The sequence below is a fragment of the Anomaloglossus baeobatrachus genome, assembly GCF_048569485.1.
Source record: "Anomaloglossus baeobatrachus isolate aAnoBae1 chromosome 5 unlocalized genomic scaffold, aAnoBae1.hap1 SUPER_5_unloc_26, whole genome shotgun sequence".
NCBI classification, from domain to species: Eukaryota; Metazoa; Chordata; class Amphibia; order Anura; family Aromobatidae; genus Anomaloglossus; species Anomaloglossus baeobatrachus.
The window spans coordinates 650,234-676,546 of NW_027441802.1; the positions used below are offsets into that span (position 1 = coordinate 650,234).

Sequence of the window (26,313 nt, forward strand, 5' to 3'; positions counted from 1 at the left end):
GATACCTCATATGTGGTGCAAAGGAATTGTTTGGGCGCATGGCGGGGCTCAGAAGAGAAGGTGCACCATTTGACAGTAAAATTGGTTGGAATCATTAGCTGGTGTAATGTTGCATTTGGAGACCCCCTGAGGTGCCTAAACAATGGAGCTCCCCCACAAGTGACCCCATTTTGGAAACTAGACCCCTCAAGGAGTTTATCTAGATGTTTAGCGAGCCCCAAGGGCACAGAAGTTCATAATGTTGAGCTATGAATACACTTTTTTTTCACCACAAAAAACCATGTAGCTTTTTTTTTTCACAAGGGTATCAGGAAAAAGTGCACCATAAAACATATTGTGCAATTTCTCCTGAGTATGCAGATACCTCACATGTGGTGGAAAGTAATTGTTTGGGCGCATGGCGGGGCTCAGAAGAGAAGGAGCACCATTTGACAGCAAAATTGGTTGGAATCATTAGCGGACGCCATGTCACGTTTGGAGACCCCCTATGGTGCCCAAACAGTGGAGCTCCCCCACAAATAACCCCATTGTGGAACTAGACCCCTCAAGGAATTTATCTAGATGTAGATATATATATATATATATATATAGATCTAGATACCTTCTACCCCTAGGGGCTCCACAGAAGTTGATAACATTGAACCGTGAAAATTTATTTTTTTTTACCACAAAATGTTTGCATCAATCAGGTAGCTTTTTTTTTACAACGGTACCAGGAAAAACTGCACCATAAAACGTATTGTGCAAGTTTTCCTGAGTACGCAGATACCTCATATGTGGTGTAAATCAATTGTTTGGGCGCATAGCGGGGCTCAGAAGAGAAGGACCGCCATTTGACTTTTCAAAACGCACAGACGCCGAGCAATGATCGGCCGCTGCAGGACGCACGGTCGGATGAGATACAAAAAGCGTCGGAGATACGGAAAAAAAAAGTCACGCCAAAAATTGAGCAGGGATGCCGAGCAGTTATGTGCATCCCTGATCAGCGCTCGGCGGGATGCACGGACGGATGGGATACAAAAAGTGTTGGGGATAAGAGAAAAAAAATAGTCCCGCCGAAAACTGACCACGGATGCAGATACGTTACCTGAATCCCTGATCAGCGCTCGGCGGGATGCACGGACGGATGAGGTGTAAAAATAGACAGGGGATACAGAAAGAAAAAAAAAAAAAAAAAAGTTATACTCACAGTACCCAGAGGATTAGCAGGAGGATCACTGACCAGAAGAACTGCAGGAGGAACAGAAGGCAAGCGAGATGGACAGCTTTACAGGAGCAGCAGGCAGGATGTTGGACAGCTCAGCAGAAGAACCAGGAAGGACCCAGCGATGGAGGCAGATGTGATCGGGTCAGTGAAGACCTCGGACGACCCAATGAAGACAGGTACGAGGACGTCGGGGGGGAGAGGGGGAGGCGGGGGGAGAAGGGGAGGCGGAGAGCAGAGGGGGAGGCGGAGAGCAGAGGGGGGGGCGGAGAGCAGAGGGGGAGGCAGAGAGCAGAGGGGGAGGCGGAGAGCAGAGGGGGAGGCGGAGACCGGAGAAGGAGCTGCAGAACCAGAATAGAGATCACGGAAGAGGCAGACAGATCGGGATGTCGGGGGGCAGATCGGGGCGTGAGGGGCACGGGCAGGGGCCATCGCGGGAGCGCGCAGGGGAGCGCAATACTCATGTGGAGCAGGAGCGGTGACATCATCAGCGGCGGCAGCGTGGTACCACAAGTACCAGCCAGTGCACGCTGCAGACATGCTGGGGGAGGGTCCCCAGACCAGCATAGGCCTGGGGAGGGCGGCCACCTGCAGATCAGATCGCCCCACTGCACACTGATTGGAGCGATTGCGCGTCATAGCACGATCGCTCCAATCAGTGCTGCAGGTGCTGGGGGGGCGACATGTTTGAGGTCCACTTATGATCTGCTGCAGCTGCTGCGGCATCTCATAGCCGGATATCACAGTATCGCACTAATTCAGGCATTATTTTTGCCGAAATTAGTGTGAACGATGTGGTTGGCGGTTCAGATTTGAACAGCCAATCACATCGATCGTCGATGGGGGGTGGCGATGCCACCCCCCCTGGGTTCAAGCAAAGGTCCCCTGCTGTAATAAACAGCAGGGGACATCATTTGAAAGCCGTTGCTATGACCACGGCAATCAAATGAACTTTAGGCAGTAAAGTTACGACCCTGGTCGTTAAGTCACGTTAAAATAGGACGTAACTTTACTGCCCGCGGTCGTGAAGGGATTAAGAAGAGGCTTTTACTTGACATGTATGGCACATAACTTTTATAATATTCATCTGTTTGCTTGTTTTTGGTTTTTTTTTTAATGTTTGCAGGTTTTTAGATTTCCAGATTTTTTTGGCTGATTTTTAAACTGCAATTTTTTTTAAATATTTGCAAAATTACTGCATAATAATGACACTGAAGAAGACGTGGGTGTGCGGGAGGACGAGAAAACCAACCAGTGCCAGGAAGCTGCTGCCAAGGCAGATAATATAATAGGATGCAGTGAACGAGGCACAGATGCTCCGGACAAGAACAGTTTTGCCTCTATACAAGGCACTAGTGCGGCCACACTTACAATATTCTCCACAATTTCGGGCTCCAGTGAATGACGAGGACATAACTGAACTAGAGCGGGTGCAGAGAAGAGCGACCATTACAGGAATGGAAGGTCTGCAATAGGAGGACAGGTTAGCAAGCTTGGGGTTATTCATTTTGGAAGCACAAAGACTATGGGGTAATTTTATTACAATGTACAAGTATACCAGGGGCATGACTGAGATATTTCTAATGAGCTTTTTACAACTGAGGCCTGCAATGATGACAAGGAGGTTCAATCATAATCACAGATGGTGATTCTCTACTGTAAGAGCAGTGAGAATATGGAACTCTCTGACACATGATGTGATAAATGTTGATGAGTCACCTGTATCATTTATTCTCAGTATAACTACTTCGGTTTTGTGAAGGCTTCAGAGTTTTGTATGAGAATATTAGGGATCAAACAGCATCTTGAAAACTAAAGAACCCACCAGACAGGGATAAAGTTGTGGAGAAGAGTAAAGCAGGGTTTGGTTATAAAAAAAAAAAAATAGCCAAAGCTCTGAACATCTCACTAAGCACTATTCAATCTATCATCCAAAAATTGCAGGAGTATATTGTGGAGACATGAGGGTCAGTGGGTATGGTCGTCCGCTGGCCTAGTCTTCAGAAAGACCGCTCAGACCAGGGCTCTTCCCACTGAATGCCCACACTCCTTCCTTGTGGGCAGAACATTACTCAGACAACACAGGGTGAGGGAACCACAGCTTGGTAAGACATTATTGGTTCACCAACAGACAAACACATATCGTACATTTCCAGCAAGGTCACAAGATGGTACAATCGACAGTCTCACCCATCAATTGGCTCTCAAGGGTTTAGAATATTTGTGACTTTGGGGCTTCGTGGCCAACTATTCCAATCAGCGGCACCTCGCTTTTGATGAGCAACCACTGAGAGGAGATAGCGGCAAGCTTAAAAAGATGACCGAGCACAGCAAGATATGTAGCCAGACGACTGAACTGTCCTCACCTGGGTTCTCCAGGCACAATTTTGGGCTCAGCATTGAGCAGTGAAGCAGATCTGTGATCTTCCAGATAAAAATGTGGATTTTAGGCTGAAGTCCTGCAAAATGAATGTGGAAACAGGAGCAAAGCTCTTTTTATATCACTCGGGTCTCATTTCAGAGTATTGTATCTTACAGGATTGGTGGGAGATGGCTGTTCTCTCATTGGTTCAGTTCAATTCGACTGCATAATATTCCTCTGACATAGTCAAAAATGCTGAGGCAATCCATATTTAACAGGCAATAGGGCTCCGGTCAGTCTGACATGAAACCATGGCTAACATTTCTTGATTTGGCAATCAAAGAAACAAAAGGTCTGGCCTAATAAAGAACAGTTCACCCCTCACACAAATCTCCAGATGCTTAGTTGTCACATATAGCACAAATGCAGATTGACAAAGACATGGCCGTCCACCTAAACTGAGATCCCAAGCAAGGAGAGCACTAAGCAGCCAAGAGGCCTATGGTCAGTGTAAAGGCAGGCGCGATCCAGAGCTCAGGGGGAGACTCTGTCCACAGGACAACTATAAGTCATAAACTTCACAAATTTGGTCTTTATAGAATAATGGATATTTTTAAAAGCAAAAGAATAAGAATTGAAAATTGCTTCACAGACGCCTTCATCCAATTTACCTGAGATACAGCTATTTTATAAAGTAGTAGGGACAAAAATGTCACCTCTAGATGTGCAAAGCTGGTAGACACATTCCCCCACAGCTAGACATAAAGGTAGCCACATCCCCCAAGAGACTGGCAGCAGTAATTCCAGTGAAAGGAGGTCCTGCAAACACTCAGGGGGCTGAATACTAATGCACATCCCAATTTTCAGAGTTAAATTTCTTAACATATTTAGAAATTTATGTATAATTTCCTTTATACGTCACAAATGTTGGCTACTTTGTGTTGTTATCACATAAAACCCCAATAAAATCCATTTTTTGTGGCGGTAATGTGAAAAAATGTGGAAAAGTTCGCCGGGTGTGAATAGTTTTTCTTGCACCATTTTGAAGAATTTGGAACAAAAAAAATGAATAAAGAGAAGACAAAAAAAGTGACTTAGAAAAACCCAACAGAATTGATGAGTTGGATGTAAGTATTGTGGTGCGGAGCCCGTTATACCGGCAGACGGGATGTGACCGGAGGCAGAAATATTCAGGGAAGGGAAAGATTTTACACTTTCTAGATAAATCCTCTCTTCCCGGGATGTAACGGCCTCTAATGCCGGGATCACACGGCCGGATAAAGAATCATCACAGCTTCATCCAGAAAACTAGGACAAGTCTTTTCTTATTTGTCATCCGTATACAATCCGGTATTTACAGCCGCTATTAATAATTTACAGGACCATTTACAGCTTCCTCCATTACAGAACTGCAATGTACCCATAACACAATGTCTGCTGTATGGTGGAGCTGGTGGGAATCTGATGGTTTGTGCAGACACAGACCTGAATAGACGAGTCTCATCCGATGTATGGAAGGCACTAGAGGCATACCTCCCAACTTTTAAAGAAGGACACATTTTAGGCCACGCCCATGGCCACGCCTCTTACCACACCCAATCAGCAATGACAATTATTGTTTTAGAAACAATAATTAAAAAAAATACATAGATTTATTTCTAAGTAGTAAATTAAAATATAAATGCAAACTTGGCCGTGTTACTTTTAAACTAGAATATTATAAACCACACAATTCTGTTTTAAAGCAGATCTGTCCCCTAAATCTGCCCCATGTACAAAACTGCAGACTTCATGACAGATCCGCTCTATTAGATAAAATATCTGTAATAATACTGTGCTTTTGGTTAATGGGAGGAATTAGTGAATACAGGCAACTTACTGTTCTGATTGTTCCAATTGTGGAGACACGGTGGTCAGTGGGTGCTCTCGTCCGCTGATCCGGCCACCTTTAGATAGACAGCATGGCCCAGGGCTCATTCCAACTGAACGCCTGACATCCTTAATCTCTCCCTCTCCTCCTCAGCTGTGATCCGACGGCAGGATCAGATCACAGTGTAATGGCTGACGCTCACAGCACAGCAGGAGCCGAGGGTCATTAGCATATCGCATCACATGTGATATGCCTGTGTGACCTCAGCTTGGTATGTGCGCAGTGCGGAAAAGAACGCACCCTCTGGCAGACTGGACAAATGTAAACACTGCGTTTGTAAATAAAAAAAAAAATGCACCCAAAACTCATGCATTTTGGATGCATTTTCCATGAATTTTCCATGCGTTTTGGATGCATTTTTGACAGTGCGTTCCCCCGTCAATTCAGCTGTGTTACATGCCCGCTGACAGCAGACACAGACAGAATTGCGCGATGAAAATTAACTCAGATAAACTTCACCCGACTTCATTGTCACCCCGCGGCTCTGTCTGTGTGTCACGTCCTGGTTAGCGGTCACCCTTGAAGGACGCACCGGTGACCGCAAATCCCGAGTGACTGAAGTGAGTAGCACCATCAGCCGTGCCGTCACTCAGGTTACCGGCGGCCAGCTGGAGTCCTCCACCTGAGACCGCAACTCACCTGTGATGTCATCGCTGATTGCGCAGCTCACTTCAGTCACTCGGGCGACTTGCTGTCACAGTTAGAGGATCCAGCGGTGGTCGCGGGTAACATGAGTGATGTCATCGCTGATCGTGCGGCTCACTTCAGTTGCTGCGTGGAGTTGACAGAGAGCAATCGTGGTCTGTGGCCGCTACTGTCAGCTTCATGTAGCAGAGCTGGATGCGTCGCGGGACCTCATGTGGATTACGTCGGACCTGGAGGGGTATTTGGGGGCTTAATAAAATGGTGAAAGAGGTTTTTTTTTGTCTTTTATTCCAAATAAAGGATTTTTGGGTGTATGTGTTTATTTTCTTTAGCTTACAGGTTAATCATGGAAGGTATCTCGGGGAGACGCCTGCCATGATTAACCTAGGACTTAGAGGCAGCTATGGGCTGCCATTAACTCCTTATTACCCCGATTGCCACCGCACCAGGGCAATTCGGGATGAGCCGGGTAGAGTCCCAGGACTGTCGCATCTAATGGATGCGGCAATTCCGGGCGGCTGCTGGCTGATATTGTTAGGCTGGGGAGCTCCCCATAACATGGATCTCCCCATCCTGAGAATACCAGCCTTCAGCCATGTGGCTTTACCCTGGCTGGTATCAAAATTGGGGGGAAAACCGTTTTTTTTTTAAATTTTTTTATTTTACTGCACGATATAGACCTGCCCACCGGCGGCTGTGATTGGTTGCAGTGAGACAGCTGTCACTTAGTGTGGGGGTGTGTCTGACTGCAACCAATCACAGCCGCCGGTGGGCGGGGAAAGCAGGGAATATGAGATGGAATAATGAGAGGCCGGCATTTTCAAAAGAGGAAAAGCCGCCGGAGCAGTGTGACAGCCGTGCAGTGCCTCGCCCGTGATTGGTGAGTATGAGAGAGGGGGAGAGACTGACTGACGGACAGAGAGTGACAGACAGAGCGACCAACTGACAGAGAAAGAGACCGATCAACAGACAGAGGGAGATTGACCGACATCGACAGAGAGAGACTGAAAAGACCTGCGTTTTGTTTAATAAAAAAGCATGCGGAACGCAACAAAAAATGCAGTCCAAGTGCATTTTGGTTGCGTTTTGACCCATATCATTGATTTCAATGGGTGGAGAACGCAGCTACAACGCATAAAAGAAGGGACATGCTGCTTTTTGTCCGCAGTGATTTTTGGCATCCAAAACGCTGCGTTTACAAATGCAGCGTGCGCATTGACTTTTCGGACTTCTCATAGACTTTGCTGGGGAAGCAGAACACATGCAATTTGGCACTGAAATGCTGCAGTTCAAAACGCAGCGTTAATGCGGGAAAAAACGCAACGTGAGCACATAGTTGTAGTTCGCCGATGCATCGCGACGAGGAAGTAATCCTCGCGGCGAACTACAAGACCCAGGAGGCCGGCGATGGAACGGAGGAAGGTAAGGTGAGCATAATATGTGTGCCTTCCGTTCCATCGCCGGCCTCCTGGGTCCTGTAGTTCGCCACTCCAGGCTGTGTATCGGTAACCATCAGCAACGAAGCAGGAACTTCCGCTGTCAGACGCTACTCAAAGGCAGCGCGCTGACCAATCAGAGGCTCCTGCCTTTGACGTCAGCGCTCTGGGTGTGGAAGTTCCTCCCTCGTCGTCATGGTTACCCGATACACAGCCCATGCTAGTGAACAGCAAGTCCCAGCAGACCGGCGATGGAACGGAAGGTAAGGTGAGCATAATATGTGCGTGTGTGTGAGTTTGTGCATGTGTGGAATGGCACAACAGGGGACCAGGATGAGACATTTAACAAGTTGTGGAACGAATTGTCTGCATTGCTATGATTTCCTATACATACACATTACTGGGGCCTGTGGAGCCTACATACTGACAGTGGTGGCCTGTGGGGCATACATACTGGCCCTTGGGAAGCTTAGCGCACAGGCTGGCAGCGGTGGAAGACGCTGAGGGCCTAAGCTGGCAGCACTGGAGGGTGCTTAAGGCATACGCTGGCAGCACTGCGGGGGAGCGCTCAGGGCACAGGCTGGCAGCACTGCAGGGGGGCACTGAGGGCACATGCTGGCAGCACTGCGGGGGGCACTGAAGGCACAGGCTGGCGTGGTGCTGGGTGGCGCTGAGGGCACAGGCTGGCGGGGCATTGAGGGCATAGGCTAGCAGCACTGGGGGGGAACTGAGGGCACAAGCTGGCAGCACTGGGGGGAACTGAGGACACAAGCTGGCAGCACTGGGGGGCACTGAGGACATAGGCTGGTGGGGCGCTGAGGGCACAGGTTGGCAGCACTGGGGGGGCACTGAGGGCACAGACTGGCGTGGTGCTGGGTGGCGCTGAGGGCACAGGCTGGCGGGGCGCTGAGGGGGCACTGAGGGCACAAGCTGGCAGCACTGGGTGGCGCTGAGGACACAGGCTGGTGGGGCGCTGAGGGCACAGGTTGGCAGCACTGGGGGGCACTGAGGGCACAGGCTGGCGGGGCGCTGAGGGCACAGGCTGGCGTGGTGATGGGGGGCGCTGAGGGCACAGGCTGGCGGGGCGCTGAGGGCACAGGTTGGCAGCACTGGGGGGCACTGATGGCACAAGCTGGCAGCACTGGGTGGCGCTGAGGACACAGGCTGGTGGGGCGCTGAGGGCACAGGTTGGCAGCACTGGGGGGCACTGAGGGCACAGGCTGGCGGGGCGCTGAGGGCACAGGCTGGCGTGGTGCTGGGGGCACAGGCTGGCGTGGTGATGGGGGGCGCTGAGGGCACAGGCTGGCGTGGTGATGGGGGGCGCTGAGGGCACAGGTTGGCAGCATTGCAGCACCAGATCCTGAGAGCTCCTCTGGCTGCTTTCTCTGAGTCCCCCGTTTGTCTGCTTTTTCTATTGCAGGCACAGGGGGGACCTGAGAAGACAAGTGCTGGACTCTCCCCTGCTCTCCCCTCCTGCAGGGACACTGATCCCCCCTCCTGCAGGCACACTGCTCTCTCCCTGCTACTGGTGCACTTACCTCAGTTGCAGAACAAACGCTCTTGAAGCAGCCGCTGTGCAGATGAGCCGGTCACAAGTGAGGTTCCTGGGTAGAAGGCGCAGGCAGATGGGGCGTGGCCAGCATCGAGAGAGCAGCAGGAGGGGACAAGGAAGTCATCCGAGGAGTGTGTGTGTCCAGCATAGAGAGGGGGCGTGGATGACCGCAAAGGGGCGTGGCCAGCAGCATAGATGCCATGGAAGGCATCCAGAGAGTGTGGCCAGCATCCGGAGGGGGCGTGGTCGGCAGAGTGCGGGGGCATGGCAGCTGCTTCTCACTGCACTGCGGGACACAAAGCTTCCCGGGCGTGAGAACGGGACCGAAATATAAAATCGGGACTGTCCCGCTATATCCGGGACGGTTGGGTGGTATGCTACAGGATGCTGGGATTATTCTTACACGCAGATTCGGTCAATGAGAAAGAAAAATCCCCATCTGCTGCCACATCCAATAACAATGGTCTGAGGGCGAGACGTTGTGTTATTTTATGAACCACACTGAAAATACAGTAGTGTGAACGAGAACTAAAAGGAATCATCAAAGCTCTTATCTCTCCTAATCCTGCCATCTCCACCGCTCTCATTACACAAGTATAACACATATAATACTGGAGGATAAAACAAGACTGAGCACAAGACCTTCACAGCCGTCTACACATCATAGGGAGATTTCATGGCACCTTCTTTCCATCTACCTGATGATCCTGAGGAACGTCAGGATCTTCTTGTTCACAGTCCTGTGGGAGAAGAGGACGGGGACATCTCTCTGGTGTTGTCCTCTTACTGGATAGACCTGGAGGAGACACATACAGGGACTGAATTCATTCCTTACATACAGATAATTATAGGCCTTGTGTATTTAGTCCTGTCTATTACCTGGTGATGTGAGGTGCTGGGGAACCTCCATCATGACGTCCTTGTACAGATCTTTGTGTCCTTCTAAATACTCCCACTCCTCCATGGAGAAATAGACGGTGACGTCCTGACACCTTATAGGAACCTGACACATACAATGATACCGTCACCCCCGATCCCTTCATAGCGTTACTGTATAATGTCCCAGCATTCCCAGCAGTGTCACCTCTCCAGTCAGCAGCTCAATCATCTTGTAGGTGAGTTCTAGTATCTTCTGCTCATTGATGTCCTCATGTATCGGGGGGTGAGGTGGAGGCCCCGTGATTGGGCTCAGGGGTCTTCCCCATCCCTCAGACACAGGGGCCTGACAGCGCTCACTAGAGGTCTTCTTCACTACTGTGTAATCCTGGTTATGGAGAGACACAGTAATAAATCTCACGCCAGACATTTCCAGAGTCCTCACCTCTCCAGTTCTGTCCATCTGTTATTCCCATAGATAAGAATGATGTAATGTGACGTCATCAGAATCTCTCACCTCTCCAGTAAGCCGGAAGAGGATCTCTAGGGTGAGGTGTAATATCCTCTCCGCCATCTTGTCGCTGTCCATATCCATCCTTCACGGGGCAATCAGGAGAATTCTCTTCTATAGAAGATCTCCACTGAGAGGATCCGATATTGTAGAGACCTGAATGGGGAGATGACTATGTGACATCATAAAGAATCCGCTGTAATAATACGATTACTGGAGATAATAAGGGGAAACATATGAGAAGACAGAACGTGTAGAAGTTGTTCGCTCTTGTATCGTATGAACTGGAATATAAACGGAATTCCTAAGACGTCTCCTCCGCTCCCAGTCACTGGTAATTTTGGTCAATGCTTCAGCCATTGATTGACGGCAGAGATCACGTTTGTTATCAGTGACTAAACTGACAGGAAATCCAGAGACTGGCGGGGACCCCAGCAGCGGGGGCACAGGAGTAATGGGGGATCGTTATGTGTTACTATTGTTAGTATTTTACAGTAGTCAGTTCTTTCTATCTACTAATAAATCTTATATATTTAGGCCACACACAACAAGCAGTTTCCTCTTCGGAGTCGGCAGCTGAATACGTTCCTCATAGACTCATCTTCCATATCACTAATTCTCCTCTCATTTACCGACACTGGAATCGGCATCAGCAAAACTGCAGGAGAAATTCATTACACGTGAGAAGAAATAACGACTCCATGATGAGGACGACATCTTCATCCTCTACTGCATCTCTATAAAGATATCTGTCCGGAGTCCGTCACTGACTCCATCACCACCACTAAATGGAGAGGAAAATGTCTACATGGACGGGGTTTAGATTTGTAATTTTTATTTTTTAACCCTGGATGTTTTTTTTTTTGGGGCATTTGTCACTTAGGCTTCCGTATTCTACTTGAAAAATACCAAAAAAAGCAGGCGCTCATTGCTCCCATTCTTGATTGTGGGGGGCTGCTTAGTTGTTATGATAGTTAGAGGCCTAATAATGATTTTGGGTCTGCAATGTACAAAGTCTATTAATCTCTGCCAGAGGCGGCGTCCAATAAGCGCTTAGGCCCCAAACACAACAGACTAAAGCTGGTGTCACACTAAGCGACAGCGACAACGACGTCGCTGTTACGTCACCATTTTCGGTGACGTAACAGCGACCTTGTAAGTCGCTGTTATGATCGCTGCTTAGCTGTCAAACACAGCAGAAGCAGCGATCATAACGTCGCTGTGCTACATCTGCAGAGAGCAGGGAGCCGCGCTTAGCGCTGGCTCCTTGCTCTCCTAGGTACAGTACACATCGGGTTAATTAACCCGATGTGTGCTGCAGCTACATGTCAGTGCAGAGAGCAGGGAGCCGCGCGCACTGCTTAGCGCTGGCTCCTTGCTCTCCTTGCTACAGTATACATCGGGTTAATTACCCGATGCATACTGCAGCCACATGTCACAGTGCAGGAGCCGGCGCTGGCAGCAAGAGCGGAGGCTGGTAACGAAGGTAAATATCGGGTAACCAGGGAAAGGTCTTCCCTTGGTTACCCGATGTTTACGCTGGTTACAGCTTACCGCAGCTGCCAGTGCCGGCTCCTGATCGCTTCATTTCGTCGCTCTCTCGCTGTCACACACAGCGATGTGTGTGTCACAGCGGGAGAGTGACGACCAAAAAATGAAGCTGGACATTCAGCAACGACCGGCGACCTCACAGCAGGGGCCAGGTCGTTGCTGGATGTCACACACAGCGACAGCGACGGGACGTCGCTGCAACGTCACAGAAAATGGTGACGTAGCAGCGACGTCGTTGTCGTCGTCGTTATGTGTGACACCAGCTTAAGGTCAGCGGCGGCTGCTGATTGTAGAGGGGATTGGTCTCTGTATAATACATATGGAGCCTCCCGACAGATGACGTCAGGGCAGAGAAGGATCCGGCATGCTGAATTTCAGGGACTGACCCGTTTCTTCTTCCTGGAGATAATCCTCCGCTCCAGGAGTCTGGAGGCCTCTCTCTCAGAGAAAACAGGAAAGCTGGAGTGTTGGTGTATGGGGGAGACGGGGGAGAAGCCGTCAGCCAAATGATGCTTCAGCCGACAGTTATCTAATGTGTATAGCAGGGGTGGGCAATTCATTTTATTAAGGGGCCACATGAAAGACTGTGACGGGGGTGGAGGGCAAAACAATAGGCGGAAATTAATTCTGCTCAATATTAATATTCACATTAAGTATACAGACATCCCCCTCTATACCATATGAACCTCCATATAATCCCCTCACATATAGTATCTTGCAAATGTATTCACCCCCTTGGTTTCTTACCTATTCTGTTACTACAACCTGTGTTTGAATATTTTTGTAATCTGATTTGTGTGTGATGCATCAGCACTAAATAGTCTTAAGCCCGCTTTACACGCTGCAATGTGTCTTACGATGTGTCGGCGGGGTCACGTCGTAACTGACGCACATCCGGCATCGTAAGGTACATTGCAGTGTGTGACAGGTACGTGCGATTGAACGAAAAACAGTTCATCGCACGCACATCATTCAGTTCTCTAGAATTGCATGTCAGATTGTTCATCATACCCGGGGTAGCACACATCGCAGCATGTGACACCCCGGGAACGATGAACAGATTTTACCTGCGTCCTGCGGCTCCCGGACGGTAATGCGGAAGGAAGGAGGTGGGCGGGATGTTTATGTCCCACTCAGCTCCACCCCTCCACTTCTATTGGCCGGCTGCCGCGTGACGTCGAAAGTCCCTCCCACTCCAGGAAGTGGACGTTCGCCGCCCACATCGAGGTCGTATGTGACGGGGTTTAATCGTATGTGCGGCACGTTCAACAAATTTAACGTGCTGCACATACGATGGGGGCGTTGCAAATCGCATACGATATCGTATTCGAAATGCAACGTGTAAAGCAGGCTTAAGTTGGAGTTAAGTGAAATGAGAAAAATATAGGCAAAAATTAAATTTACGGGATAAAATAAATAAAATTTGTCATGTGCATATGTATTCACCCCTTTTGTTATGAGGCCCTTAAATTTCTGGTGCAATTTCCTTAATAAGTTACATACCTAGGGAAAGGAAGACCCCCTGTGTGCAATCTAAGTGTCCCGGGGTCTGTCAGTATATACACACACCTCTTCTGAAAAGCCACAGAGGATAAAACACCATGAAGACCCAGGGGATCTCCAAACAAGTCAGAGACAAAGTGGTGAGAAGTACAAGTCAGGGTTGTGTTCTTATTATCAAATGGAAAAAAATGGTACCACAACAAACCTGACAAGAGAGGCCGCCCACCAAATCTCTCAGCCCAGACAAGGAGGTTATTAATTAGAGAGGCAGCACAGAGACCAAAAGGTAACCCTGAAGGAGCTGCAGAGTTCCCAAACAGAGACTGGAGTATCTGTCCATACGGCCACAATTAACCGTACACTCCATAGAGCTGGCCTTAATTGAAGAGTGGCCAGAAAAAAGCCTTTATTTATAGCCAAAAATTGGAAGGCTTGTTTTCAGTTTGCCAAAAAAACGTGGTAGATTCCCCAAATGTATGGAGGAAGGTGCTGTCGTCAGAGGAGACAGAAATTTAACTTTTTGGCCACCAAGGTAAAAGCTATGTCTTGCACCAAACCAACACAGCTCATCACCCGAAGTCCACCATCCCCACAGTGAAACACGGTGGTGGTAGCATCATGCTGTGGGAATGTTTTTATCTACCAGGGACAGGGAAAATGGTTCAAGTCCAGGAGAAGATGGATATTGGAAAATACAGGGATATCCTCGAGTAAAACCTGTTTCAGTCTGTCAGTGATGTGAGACTGGGACAAAAGTTCATCTTCTAACAAGACAATGACCCAAAGCTACTGCTAAAGCCACACTGAGGGGCACTGCAGCCCAAATTTGGGATGCTGCCCCCTGACTGCTGCCCCCCCTCCCCGTTGGTAACATCCGTTCCCCTTTAAAAGAGTCCCTACCAGTTTCCCCGCCCCCGGAGGTGACTCGATGTTGCTCCGCCTACCACACATATGTCACCGCGTCACCCAGCTTCCAGCCTCTCTGATTAGTAACTGGACCCGCTACAGGAAGCAGTAAGACAGCGCATCGACAGGGAAGGGAATGACTGTCTCACAGGGCTTTTACCTGTGGGTGGCTTCTTTCCTGCCGAGGCTAAAGCGTGTGGCGCCGGTGAGCGGCGTTCAAAGAGAAATACCCGCTGGCCCGCTTGAGCCCGCCACACATTTCAAAAAGAGCGCGAAGAAAAACCCTTCACGCTATTCTGGTATAGCTCCGCCCACGCTCTACATTTCTGCTGCCACCATCACAGTCCAAGATTCTGGGGATAGGGGCACAGTACAGGGACTGGGAGCTCCCCAGGCGACATTAAGCAGCAGCGCTTCAGTGGGGATGGGGGTTATACCCAGCAGCCAGTGAATTGCTCTGCCCCTGGTCACCTATCTATAATTCTTATGGGTGCCAACCAGGGATCAAGCCAGGGGTCATCTGGGTCCTCTAATGGCCCTAGTGGCCCGGCAGACCGGAGGGCATTGCCGACCCCCATACCACCGGTGCAGAGTGAGGGGAGAAGGCGAGAGGAGGGCTCTAATGGGGCAACAGTTAATAGCCAGCTGGTCGTGTGGCCCCCACTGGACTATACCCCACCCCTATCCCAAATGAGCCTGACATTATTTATTGCCCCATTAGGGTCCGGCATAGTGCCTCAGGCTCACCCTTTCAGTGCGCCCACACCATCACAGCTGGCACCTTATGTAATGGGGGATGGAGCCAGCTCACCACTTTTGTTGCACAGTGGGGTCCAGCATGTTATGGCGGCAACGGTGGGTGGAGCCGTTCAGCGCGTTTCGCGGTCACGTGCTGGGACCCCGGCTACTGCTTGTGGTGCGGGTAGCCACCGTGATCGGAGTTAATCGTCGTCGTCCGAGGAACAGCGCACGCGGCGGTGCGCCAGGAATTGTCGCAGAGGTAGATCCAGGTCCAGGCGTCGCAGCAGGCGATTGAGGTCGTCGCACTGGCGGTCTCCCTCTTCCTCAGATGAATCCCATGTGAGGTCACGCAGGGGACGAAGACCATCAGTGGGTGCAGCTGTCCGGCTAGCGGAGGTGGGTCTGGCACCTGGGGAGCAACATCAAGATCTGGGGCTTCCTGCTACTGCGCCACACAGTGAGTACCCTTATGTGGGAGTGTGGAGCAGGGTTGGTTCCGCCGGTGCGGAGGGTAGCGGGTTGATCCAGGGGCATAGGGTTTTTGTTAACTCAAAATTATTGCAGCCCCTTGATGCGGCAATATATACCAGTGAGCGTAATCAGGATGGGTCTGTGGTTAGACATGTACCCCAATAAATCAGCTGCAGCGCAAATTAGATCTGGTTTTTCGTTTGGGTTTTTCATACCATTTGTTTTTTCTAAGTTGCCCTCTTCTTCTCCCAATCTGAAATCTGCCAGGGAACACCCAGACGTCATTCGCGGCAAACTGGGCAAGGAAATTGCTTTAGAGCGCTTCCGAGGCCCGTTTAAGGTCCGTCCCTTCCGCAACTTGCGGGTGTCCCCTTTGGGAGTTGTTCCCAAAAAGGACCATGGGCAATACCGCCTCATTCACCATCTGTCTTATCCTAAGGGTAGGTCTGTGAATGACGGTATTCCCAAGGAGGATTCCGCATTGCATTACGTGTCTTTCGACAAGGCAGTCGACCTGGTCAGGCGGGCTGGGGTTGGGGGGGCTCTTGGCAAAATCTGATATTGAATCTGCATTCCGTTTGCTGCCAGTGCACCCTATTTGCCACCACATGCTTGGGGCAATGCTCGACGGGGAGTATTATTTCAATACCTGTCCTTCCTATAAGTTGTTCTATTTCCTGCCAATATTTTGAAATATTTAGCACATTTTTGAAATGGGCCATCTGCAAGGACACTGGTTTTTCTTCAATTACGCACTACCTGGACAATTTTTTATTCGTCGTTCCCCCCCCCCCCCGGACTCACAGGTATGTCAAACGGTTTTGGGGCGCTGTAAAAGGAACTAATAGAGCTGTTTGGGGTTCCGTTGTAGAAGGAGAAAACCATTGGTCCAGTCATGGAGCTGACTTTCCTGGGGATAGTCATTGACTCCAAGGAAATGGAGTTTAGGCTCAGTCTGGAAAAAATTTCGGCACTTCTGGTCCTTATTACTGGGTTCATTTCCGTGGGAAAAGTTACCTTAGTGCAAATGCAGTCATTATTAGGTTCCCTCAATTTCGCTTGTAAGGTCATGCCCATGGGCAGGATTTTTTTCCAGGCCCCTTTCCCTGGCCACTTGGAGGGCACGGCTCCCCCACCATAGAATCAGGATCACGGCCCCCCGGAAGAATGACTTTAGTGTGTAAATATTTGCTAACGTACAACGACCACACCTGTTTCCAAGACTCGGAACGCACAAATTCGGAGGTTGAGTTTTCTCTGACGCGGCGGGGTCATTTGGCTTTGGGGTCATTTTTGGGAACCAATGGTGTGCTGAAAGATGGCCAGATGTCTGGGCCCAGTGGGCATGGATCAAGAACCTAACCCTTCTCGAGCTCTTCCGAATAGTGGTTGCGGTGGAGCTTTGGGGGCAGGCCTTGAGAAATAAGTGGATCATTTTCTCGTGTGACAATGCCAGCGTGGTGCATGCCATCAACCATCTGTCTTCCTCTTCCCTTCCAGTCATAAGGCTGATCAGGTTTTTTGTTTTAAAATGCCTATCCGTAAATGCTTGGTTAAAGCAAGACATGTTCCCGGCTACAGTAACAGCATGACTTACGCCCTGTCGTGTTTTCAATTTCAGAAATTCAAGGATCTTCATCCGTCGTCTCAGGAACAAGGTTTGGAGTGTCCAGCTTGGATGTGGGATGTCCCGCTCAGCTGATCCCGATGATTCCATCCTCTGTTGCCCCATCGACATGGCGGGCCTTTCGTAAGGCATGGAGCGATTGGCGCGAGTCGGTGGGGGAAGTACCTGGCGTTCCTTTGAGTGAGGTGTTACTACAACTCACCTTCCAGTATTCATTGTTCCTAAGCAACCGTCGGGCATCGGGGGCAGTAGCGCGTAACCGGCTGTCGGGCTTGACTTTTCATTTTAAATTAAGGAATTGGCCCGATGTAACCAAGTCGTTTTTGGTGCACCAGGTATTGAAGGGTTGGAGGAGGAGTGACAAACGGGTAGACCACAGGAGGCCTATTTCGTTCCAGCTGTTGGCTGATTTAATAAACGAGTCGAAGTCAGTTTGTAAATTCCCCTATGCGTCGACCCTTTTCTCCGCAGCATTTGGAATCGCCTTCTTCGGGGCTCTCCGCGTCAGCGAGCTTATCCCTAAGGTGCAAGGGTTTACGGGTGGTTTCCTTTGGGATGATGTCCTGGTTTGTGGTGACGAATTGCGGGTACGCTTGCGGAAATCAAAGATGGATCAGGCGGGCAGGGGCACATGGTTTCCTCTTTTTTCCATCACTGGTCCGGTTTGCCCGAGAACTCGGGTCAAAGCTTTTCTGGCAATCAGAGCTAATGGCGTCAAGTTTTTTATTCATGAGGACGGTTCTCCACTCTTGGCGAGGCAGTTTTTGGCGGTAATGCGGCGGATTTTGGCTTCCTTGGGTTTTCCAGCAGGGAAATTTGGCACGCACTCTTTCAGAATCGGGGCTGCCACCAAGGCTTCACGGACTGGTATGCAGGAGTCGGAGATCCAGGGGGTCGGTAGATGGCGATCCAAGTGCTTTATGAGATACATCCGACCGGAGCTGGTTTTAAAAACTGGAACTGGAGGACACGCCAGCAATACAGAAGGTTATCGGGAATCAGGGGCATGTTGTTGGTTGTGTTTGAGCTGAATGCACTTACATAACAATTTTTTTTTTTTTAGTAGCTTGAACCTTCACAATGACGATGGGTAGCTGTTGGGTTGGTGTTTCTGCTGTTTGACAGTGTTTTTCCTTTCAGATGTGAGCCATCCCAGTGTTTGGATCCTAGGTCATTCCTATGTATTTTGGGCCACTCGGAGAGCGGATTCTCGAGCTGGTGGTCGGTCTTTGGGTTTCCTCGACGTGGACATCAATTGGAGAGGTTACAAGGGCCTGTCCTGGCCGCAGGTGCTACCGGAGGTGGTCAAAATAGCGAGAATAGTCTCTTACCCAGTTGTCCTGGTGATTCACGCAGGCGGCAACAATCTGGTTTCCTTCCCGGTGGCTGAGCTTCTGACCCACATGCGGTCAGACATGGACAAATTCCCCTGTTTCTTCCCCGAAGTTAAGCTGGTTTGGTCCGAGGTGATACCCTGGCTCATTTGGCATGACGCCAGGGAAGGCTTTGCCATAGAACGGACCGGGCGAACGCTTAACCAGCGTATATCGAAGTTCATCCGTTTTAAAAATTGTGTGGTGATTCGCCACCAGCAGCTGGAAGGTGAAAATTCGGCTTTTCTATGCTCAAATGGCATGCATTTAAATGATAACGGGTGGACATATTCCTGGCGGGTATCCGCGAGGGTGTGGCTCAGGCGCTTCAGGCTATGGGGGGGGGTCGTAGCTCGCTAAAGTTCTGCTGCTCATTGGCGGAAGGGGTTAGAAACAAGTGGTGGTGAAACACCCGCACCGGACGGCCGGAAGGCGGAAAATTTCCCTAAACCGCGGTGTGTTGGCTGGTTAATACCTTATTGAAAGCTGTGACCATAATTTTATGCCAATGTTAAAAAAGAGGAGAACAGCATTTCTTCAGACTCTCCAAAAGTCAAAGATAAATAAAAGTGCTGAATGTTTAAGAAAAATAGTGGTGTTGCACCTTTTAAGGGGAGAAGAGGTGTTGGGGTCCTGGCAGTCTGGAGGGTGTAAGGGGAAATGTGTAAATGTATTGGAGCAGCCAAGTCACAGCCCAGACCTTAATCCAATTGAGAATCTGTGGTCAGACGTGAAGACGCTGCTCACCAGAGGAAACAGCTAACGAGAAGGAGCTGGAGCAGTTTTGTCTTGAGGAAACGGCAAAAATCCCAAAATGTGGAAAACTGGAGAGACTTATCCAAAGTGACTTGTAGCTGTAATTACCACAAAGGGAGACTCCACAAAGTACTGACTTCAGGGGGTGAATAGTTTTGCATGCTGAGTGTTTCAGTTATTTTGTCCTATTTGTTGTTTGCTTCACAATAAAAAGAAAATCCAGGGGCGTGGCTTAGCTATGGTGGTGTGAGAACGCATCTCCTTTGAGCTCCTCAGACCCAGATTAAATTAACCTACTGGATCCTTCTCATCAGAGGTTAAATGAACCGGAGGAGGACAGCGGCTATGAAGAGGGATCCCCCAGCATCCCAGAGTGGCAGTGCAGCGGTGGATCGCCTATTCAGAGGCGGGAGGCCTTCCCCAACTTCCAGGCCTGCTACAGCAATGGCACCGGCGGCCGCGCGGTCCTCACCAGAAGCCACACGTGCAGGACCTGACAAGGCAGCGGGGAAGGCAGCGACACCAGCGGCAGATATGGAGCAACAGGGAGCGGGCGCTGCTGCAGCGGGACCTGTGACCCAGAACATGCACTCCAGCCCTGACAAGTCAGGAGCATATACAGCAGAGCGGGCGATGCAGGAAGATGGCGGCGGGGAACCCCGGTCTCCACAGGTGCAGGAAAACATGATGTGTCTCTCTGGTGCGGTGAGTGGGCGCCCGGATGCAGGGGAAATCCTTTCTGGAGGTCCCAGTAATATGCTCCCCTTAGAAGACCACTTACCTTTGGACGGAGCACAGAGGAAACAGACCCCAGAGACATGTGGGAGACAGGCAGGGGAGCAGGCCCTGCGGGGCATTAACCCCATCATGGCCTCAGCAGAGACAGACCGCATTTTACAGCTATTATCAGCTCTCCCTACCAGGAATGATCTGGACTCTCTAGTAGCAAGGATGGAGGCTGCACATGAAAGGGCATTATCTATAGTTAGAGGAGACATTGATATGATTAACACTCGCACTGCTGTAGTGGAAAAAGATGTGTCTACCCTGTTTGAAAGGGTTACTGCATTAGAGCAAGATCTCTCTAAATCCAAAATGCAAGTGCAAAATATTACCATTCTCTTAGATGATCAGGAGAACAGAGGAAGGCGAAATAATGTCCGCCTGAAAGGCATACCAGAAAATATTCCAACAGCAGCCCTCTCCAAGACAGTGAGTGCAATTTTCAACAAGGTCTCAGGAGGCACAACAGACACTCTATATGTAATTGACAGAGTTCACCGGGTGTTTCGCCAGGGACCCATAGATGCTGCCTTTCCACGTGATGTCTTATGCAGATTACACTACTACACTGACAAGGAGGACATTCTGAGAAATGCATGGGCCTATGAGACTGTCTCTTACGAGGGGTCAGAAATAAAGCTCTTCCCGGATGTCTCCTCCCGGACCCTCTACATGAGATGTCAGCTTATGCCAGTGCTGCAGAAGATCAAAGAGAAGGGAGCTACGTATAGATGGGGCCATCCTTTTCATCTCATTGTCAGATATGGTGGAGATCAATTCTTCCTGAAACGTCCGGAGGAGTTGGAGGGGCTTTTCAGTTTTCTGGGCACGGATGCAGTAGAGGTCCCCAATTGGCTACAATTAGACAGACTGCCCGGCCTGCCTCAGAGAAAGAAAGGAGGCAATCGCATGACCCAGAGATCACGGGGGAGCCCACGGGGGCCCACATCTGCGGAGGAGCTTGCGCAAGGGTCTTCGGACTGATGGTCACACTCGGAGGAGTGACATTTTTATGTTTATTATGATCTTACTCTCCCTAAAGGAGTGGAGGGAGAGGTGGGAGGGACTTGTATGTCTCCTCGGAACTCGCGGTCGGTAGGGGATATCCTGCGGGTGTTCTAATACGAATCAGATACACCTGCCCTACGGCCGACGGATTTAATGCGTTATTGCAGTATGCGATACACGTTCTATAAGTTTTCATTCCTGATGTTCTATTCCTCTGGTTAACGTACTCTAGGATAAGTGCCCCTCACCCCGATGCCTCACAGTTGAGGGGTGAGGTGTTGGATCTAGTTAACTGTATATTTTTTGCATGTATATTTGGGGGTTTGGGGAGCTCTGACCCCTGGTTTTCTACGTACCCCAAGGGACGCTCTCCCGTTTAGAGATGCCAAGTCTCAAACGGGTGTTGAAAATAAGAAAGCCGCGGAGACACCATCACGTGTTTCTCAACGCTGGCAGGAAACTAGCCAGGTCTTTCACCGGGAAGGAACAACCACGGGAAGGGCAGTCTCCAGTCAAGGAGACAACCTATACCAAACATGGTATCCATCCACAGACAGCCGTTTCGGGGTATTCGCCCCTCATCAGTGTGGAGTAGGAATCTGGCTAGTGGGGGCAATGCCTAGTAAAAGACTACTTAAGCAAGCATTGTTGACCTTAGGGAGATCAACATATCCACTGCGGAGACACCATCACGTGTTTCTCAACGCAGTGATTCTAGAGCATTGCCCCCTGGGAAGTATGCAAATACTTCCCAGGGGGCAATGCTCTAGAATCACTGCGTTGAGAAACACGTGATGGTGTCTCCGCAGTGGATATGTTGATCTCCCTAAGGTCAACAATGCTTGCTCAAACGGGTGTTGAGACTGTAAAAATCTATACAATCTGGTCAATAAACCAGCTACTTGAACTGGTTTATTCTTTTCATACTTTTCTTCTCATCTCTGCTTCTTCTTCGGTCTAATCTTATACCTTTTACTTCACCCTTCTTATTCATCTCGCGTTCTACTTACATTCTTCTCTCTTCTGAGTTCTTCTATTCCCTACCCACCAACCCCCCCCCCACTGATCCCACCCCGTGTTTCACTAGTGGGGGGATATTCTATTACTCGCTGTTCGCCATGCATAGGGCGGGAGACACTGAGGTGAAATGCGGGACAATAAATGTGAAAGGACTACATAGTCCTGGTAAGAGATCCATTTTGACAAATATGCTGAAAAGGTCTCATGTTCAAATTGCTTTTTTGCAGGAAACACATCTTTGCAAACACAAGATGTTCAAGTTGTCATCTCGGTGGTTCCCTGAAGTTTACCACAGCTTCTCCCCTGACCCAAAGTCCCGAGGAACAAGTATCCTTATATCTCGCTCCGTTCCCTGGGAGTTCTTGGATTCTCGCAGTGATGACTCAGGACGGTTGCTGCTGGTAAAGGGTAGGATCGCCTCGCACATATACACTCTAGCCTCACTATATCTTCCAAATACTGGACAAATTACAGCACTGACTGACTTCCTGGAAACGATAGAGGATTTTATGGAGGGCACTCTCATTTTAGGGGGAGATTTTAACATCGCACTGAACCCAGTCCAGGACACCTCTTCGGGCACTTCGGCACATCCTCTAGCGGCCCTTCGTAAACTAAGACGCATAATACATGAACACCAATTGGATACATGGAGGCTATTACATCCAGCCGATAAAGACTATTCATTTTATTCGACGGCACACGGAACATATTCTAGAATCGATTACTTTTTTGTAAAGCATGGGGATCTCACAAGGATCTCTCAGTCTCAAATAGAAAACATTACCTTTTCCGATCACGCACTTTGTACGGTAAAGGTGTTGTTACAATCCTCATTGCCACATCAGTGGCAGTGGAGGTTGAATACCTCTCTGCTGGAGGACCCGGAGATCCTACAACTAGTACAAAATACCCTGACAGAATACTTCATGAGGAATACCTCGGGCGACATCTCAGCAACTTCAGTGTGGGAGGCTCACAAATGTGTCATTAGTGGTGTATTGATTCAGCAGGGGGCAAGACGAAAAACGGAGCGGGAGCTTGAGATATCTACGCTCTTAACGCAGTTGAAAGACCTGGAGACCCGTCACAAACAGATGCCCTCGGTAGAGGTGGGAAGCGCCCTCTTTAGAGCCCGCGACAACTTGCGGAAACTGCTCAATAATAAGGCTAAGGGGATCCTTGTCAGATCTCGTCGGCATTTTTATGAATTTGGGAATAAATGCAGCAAAACACTGGCGAGAGCGCTTAGACGACAACAACAAGCGTCAACATTTAGGCTATGTTCACACTAGAAAAATGATTTTTCTTAAGAAATTTCTTAAGAAATTTCTTAAGAGTGCACCTGTGTTAAAAAACGCACCAAAAACGCACCTGCGTTTTTGCCGCGTTTTCGGTGCGTTTTTGGTGCGTTTTTGGTGCGTTTTTACCGCTGGTTGCTCCCTGCGTTATTGTGTCAATTATATATGGCAAAAAACGCAGTTAGCTGCAGAAAAGAAGTGACATGCTCATTCTTTTTCTTAAGAAAATCTACTGAAAGAATTTTCTTAAGAAAAAAACGCAGTGTGCGCACAGCTAATTTTTTTTGCCATAGGTTTTGCTGGGGAATGTCTGCAGAAAGGTTACAAGAATTTCTCAAGAAATTTCTGCAGCAAAAACGGACCAAAAACGGACCAAAAACGCAGGTGAAAAACGCAGTGTGTGAACATAGCCTTATTTCTAAAATTTCCCCCACACAATCGCAGGGTACTATGCTACATTCATCCCTGGAAATTGCGGAAACCTTTAAAAATTTTACGCATCCCTATATAATCTAGAAACAAATGGCCCTTCAAAGTCATCACTTACCCTTAAACGTAAAATAGTCTTTACACTGTGCCATCAGCGAGGGTGCGTGTGAATGGGATCCTTTCGGACCCTTTCACCATTTCAAACGGCACCCGTCAGGGATGCCCGCTATCCCCTCTAATATTCATCCTAATGTTGGAGCCCTTCCTTAGACATGTACGAGCTAATAGCGATATTGCGGGTGTGGTGGTGCGCCAGGCCGTGCATAAAGTCGCAGCATATACGGACGATCTCCTGTTTTTTTGTCTCGGCTCCCAAAGTGTCTCTCCCTAACTTGATGAAAGAGTTTCAGATATATTCTCAATTAGCAAACTTCAAAATTAACTTCTCAAAGTCAGAGGTTCTTAACATCAATCTGTCTCCCAGGGAAGTGGAGGAGTTGAAATCATCCTTTAGTTTTCGGTGGGCAGTTCAGTCTCTTAATTATCTGGGAATACGTCTTACCAGTGACTTGAGCCTCCTCTATGTCCATAATTTTCTACCCTTGCTAGCATCCGTTAGGAAAGACTGTGACCGGTGGGGAAAATCCCTGTTCTCATGGTTTGGTAGAAATCAAATCTTTAAGATGAATATACTGCCCAGACATTTTCCAAGCTCTCCCAATTAAAATTCCGGCTGCATTCTTCCGAACACTCGAGTCAATTAAGTCATCTTTTATATGGGCGGACAAACCAGTACGCTTAAAGAGAACCACCCTATTTAGACCCAAACGCAAAGGCGGGATCGGGCTGCCGGATATGAAACGTTACCATTTAGCGGGCCATCTCACCAGGATAATTGATTGGTGTAGGAACGGTACACAGAAGGTGTGGGTTCAAATTGAACAGTCTTTTTCTCAAATACCTTTAAATAAATTGCCTTGGGTGCTCCCGGAGGCTCCTGCGGGGCTGAAGGTACATCCAACTATTGGTCCTACGGTGACGTATTGCAATACGGGTCTGGTGCGTGCAGAATTGATCCCCCTTCACTCCCGCATGACGCCTATCTTGAGCCATCCCTCTTTTGAGCCAGGAAGAACGGACCCCATATTTCAGCTGTGGATACACAATGGGATGGATCGGGTAGAAGACTTGGGAGACCGAGAGGGTTGGCCCTCGATTGCCAATCTGGAGGCTAGACAAACCCCAGCCCCGTTGGGACGCTGGAGATGTTTACAGCTGGCACATTTTCTCAGTAAAATTCCAAATAGGGCCTATTTCCAACAGCCCAAGACACGATTTGAAATTATCTGCGGGGGAACAGGCCCGACTCGACACTCGTTATCAGCGGTATATTCTTTGTTATCCTCGCCTTCAGACCAACCTCCTCCGTCATTTGTAGCGAAGTGGGAGAGGGACCTCGGCGTGAGCCTCTCCTCTGACCAGTGGGAACGTATCTGCTCGCTTGCACACAGCTCATCCATTAGCTCTAGATTCCAGGAAGCCAGTTACAAATTGCTGTCCAGATGGTACAGGGTGCCATCTGGAATTCATGCCATTTTTCCAGGAGTGGACCCTACTTGCTGGAGGTGTGGTGGGGGGGAGGGCACTCTCTTCCACGTGTTTTGGGAGTGCGAGGCGATCCAGCAATTCTGGAAAGGTGTGTCTGACATCATCCGGTTGGTTACAGGAACCACTGAAGAAATGGGTCCAGCCATCTTCCTGTTGCATCACTGCGAGACCCCATTAAAAACATACAAAGCATCCCTGAGGAAGTTCCTCATAATGGCAGCGAGACTATGTATCCCGGAGAGATGGAGATCTCGGACCCCCCCCCCCACGGTGGCACAGTGGATCACTAAGGTCAATGACCTAATGCATATGGAGGATCTGACCTCCTCACTGCATGACTCATATGTGAAATTCTGGGGGGGGTGGATGGACTTCCAACAAACAGGGGACTAAAGAGAGCTGGTGGGGGACAGCACAGGAACCAACGAATCCGCAATTCTGTAAGTGTGCTGATATGCGGCGAGTATGAATGTCCGCCGACTCTCCCTCTACCCCCCCCTTTTTCCCCATACCCTTCTACCTCGCCTTCTCCCGTTCCATCTCTTCCCTGCTCATCCTCTTATGACTCTTCTATATTTTTTTTTTCTTTTTCTATCTTATCTTCTTCTCCTATTCTTCTTTCACACTTGAGTATCTTAATATCCCTAGGCACAATGTGCGTTGTCACTTAAATAAATAATAAAGAAAAACCTTACGGGAACCTTGCATAGTTAGATGTTC

General features: G+C 49.2%; 1 protein-coding gene across 1 annotated transcript in view; it reads right to left on the minus strand.

Annotated features, from left to right (window-relative positions):
- LOC142259092 (uncharacterized) overlaps positions 1–26,313 on the minus strand; it is a 151,567-nt gene that overhangs the window by 121,313 nt on the left and 3,941 nt on the right. Inside the window, exons 2-3 of the mRNA XM_075331610.1 lie at positions 10,523–10,672; positions 10,214–10,393 (exon numbers count right to left, since the gene is read on the minus strand). Of these exons, the coding sequence (XP_075187725.1) occupies positions 10,214–10,393; positions 10,523–10,600 (258 nt within the window). The 5' untranslated portion in view covers positions 10,601–10,672. The remainder of the gene's footprint in view (positions 1–10,213; positions 10,394–10,522; positions 10,673–26,313) is intronic.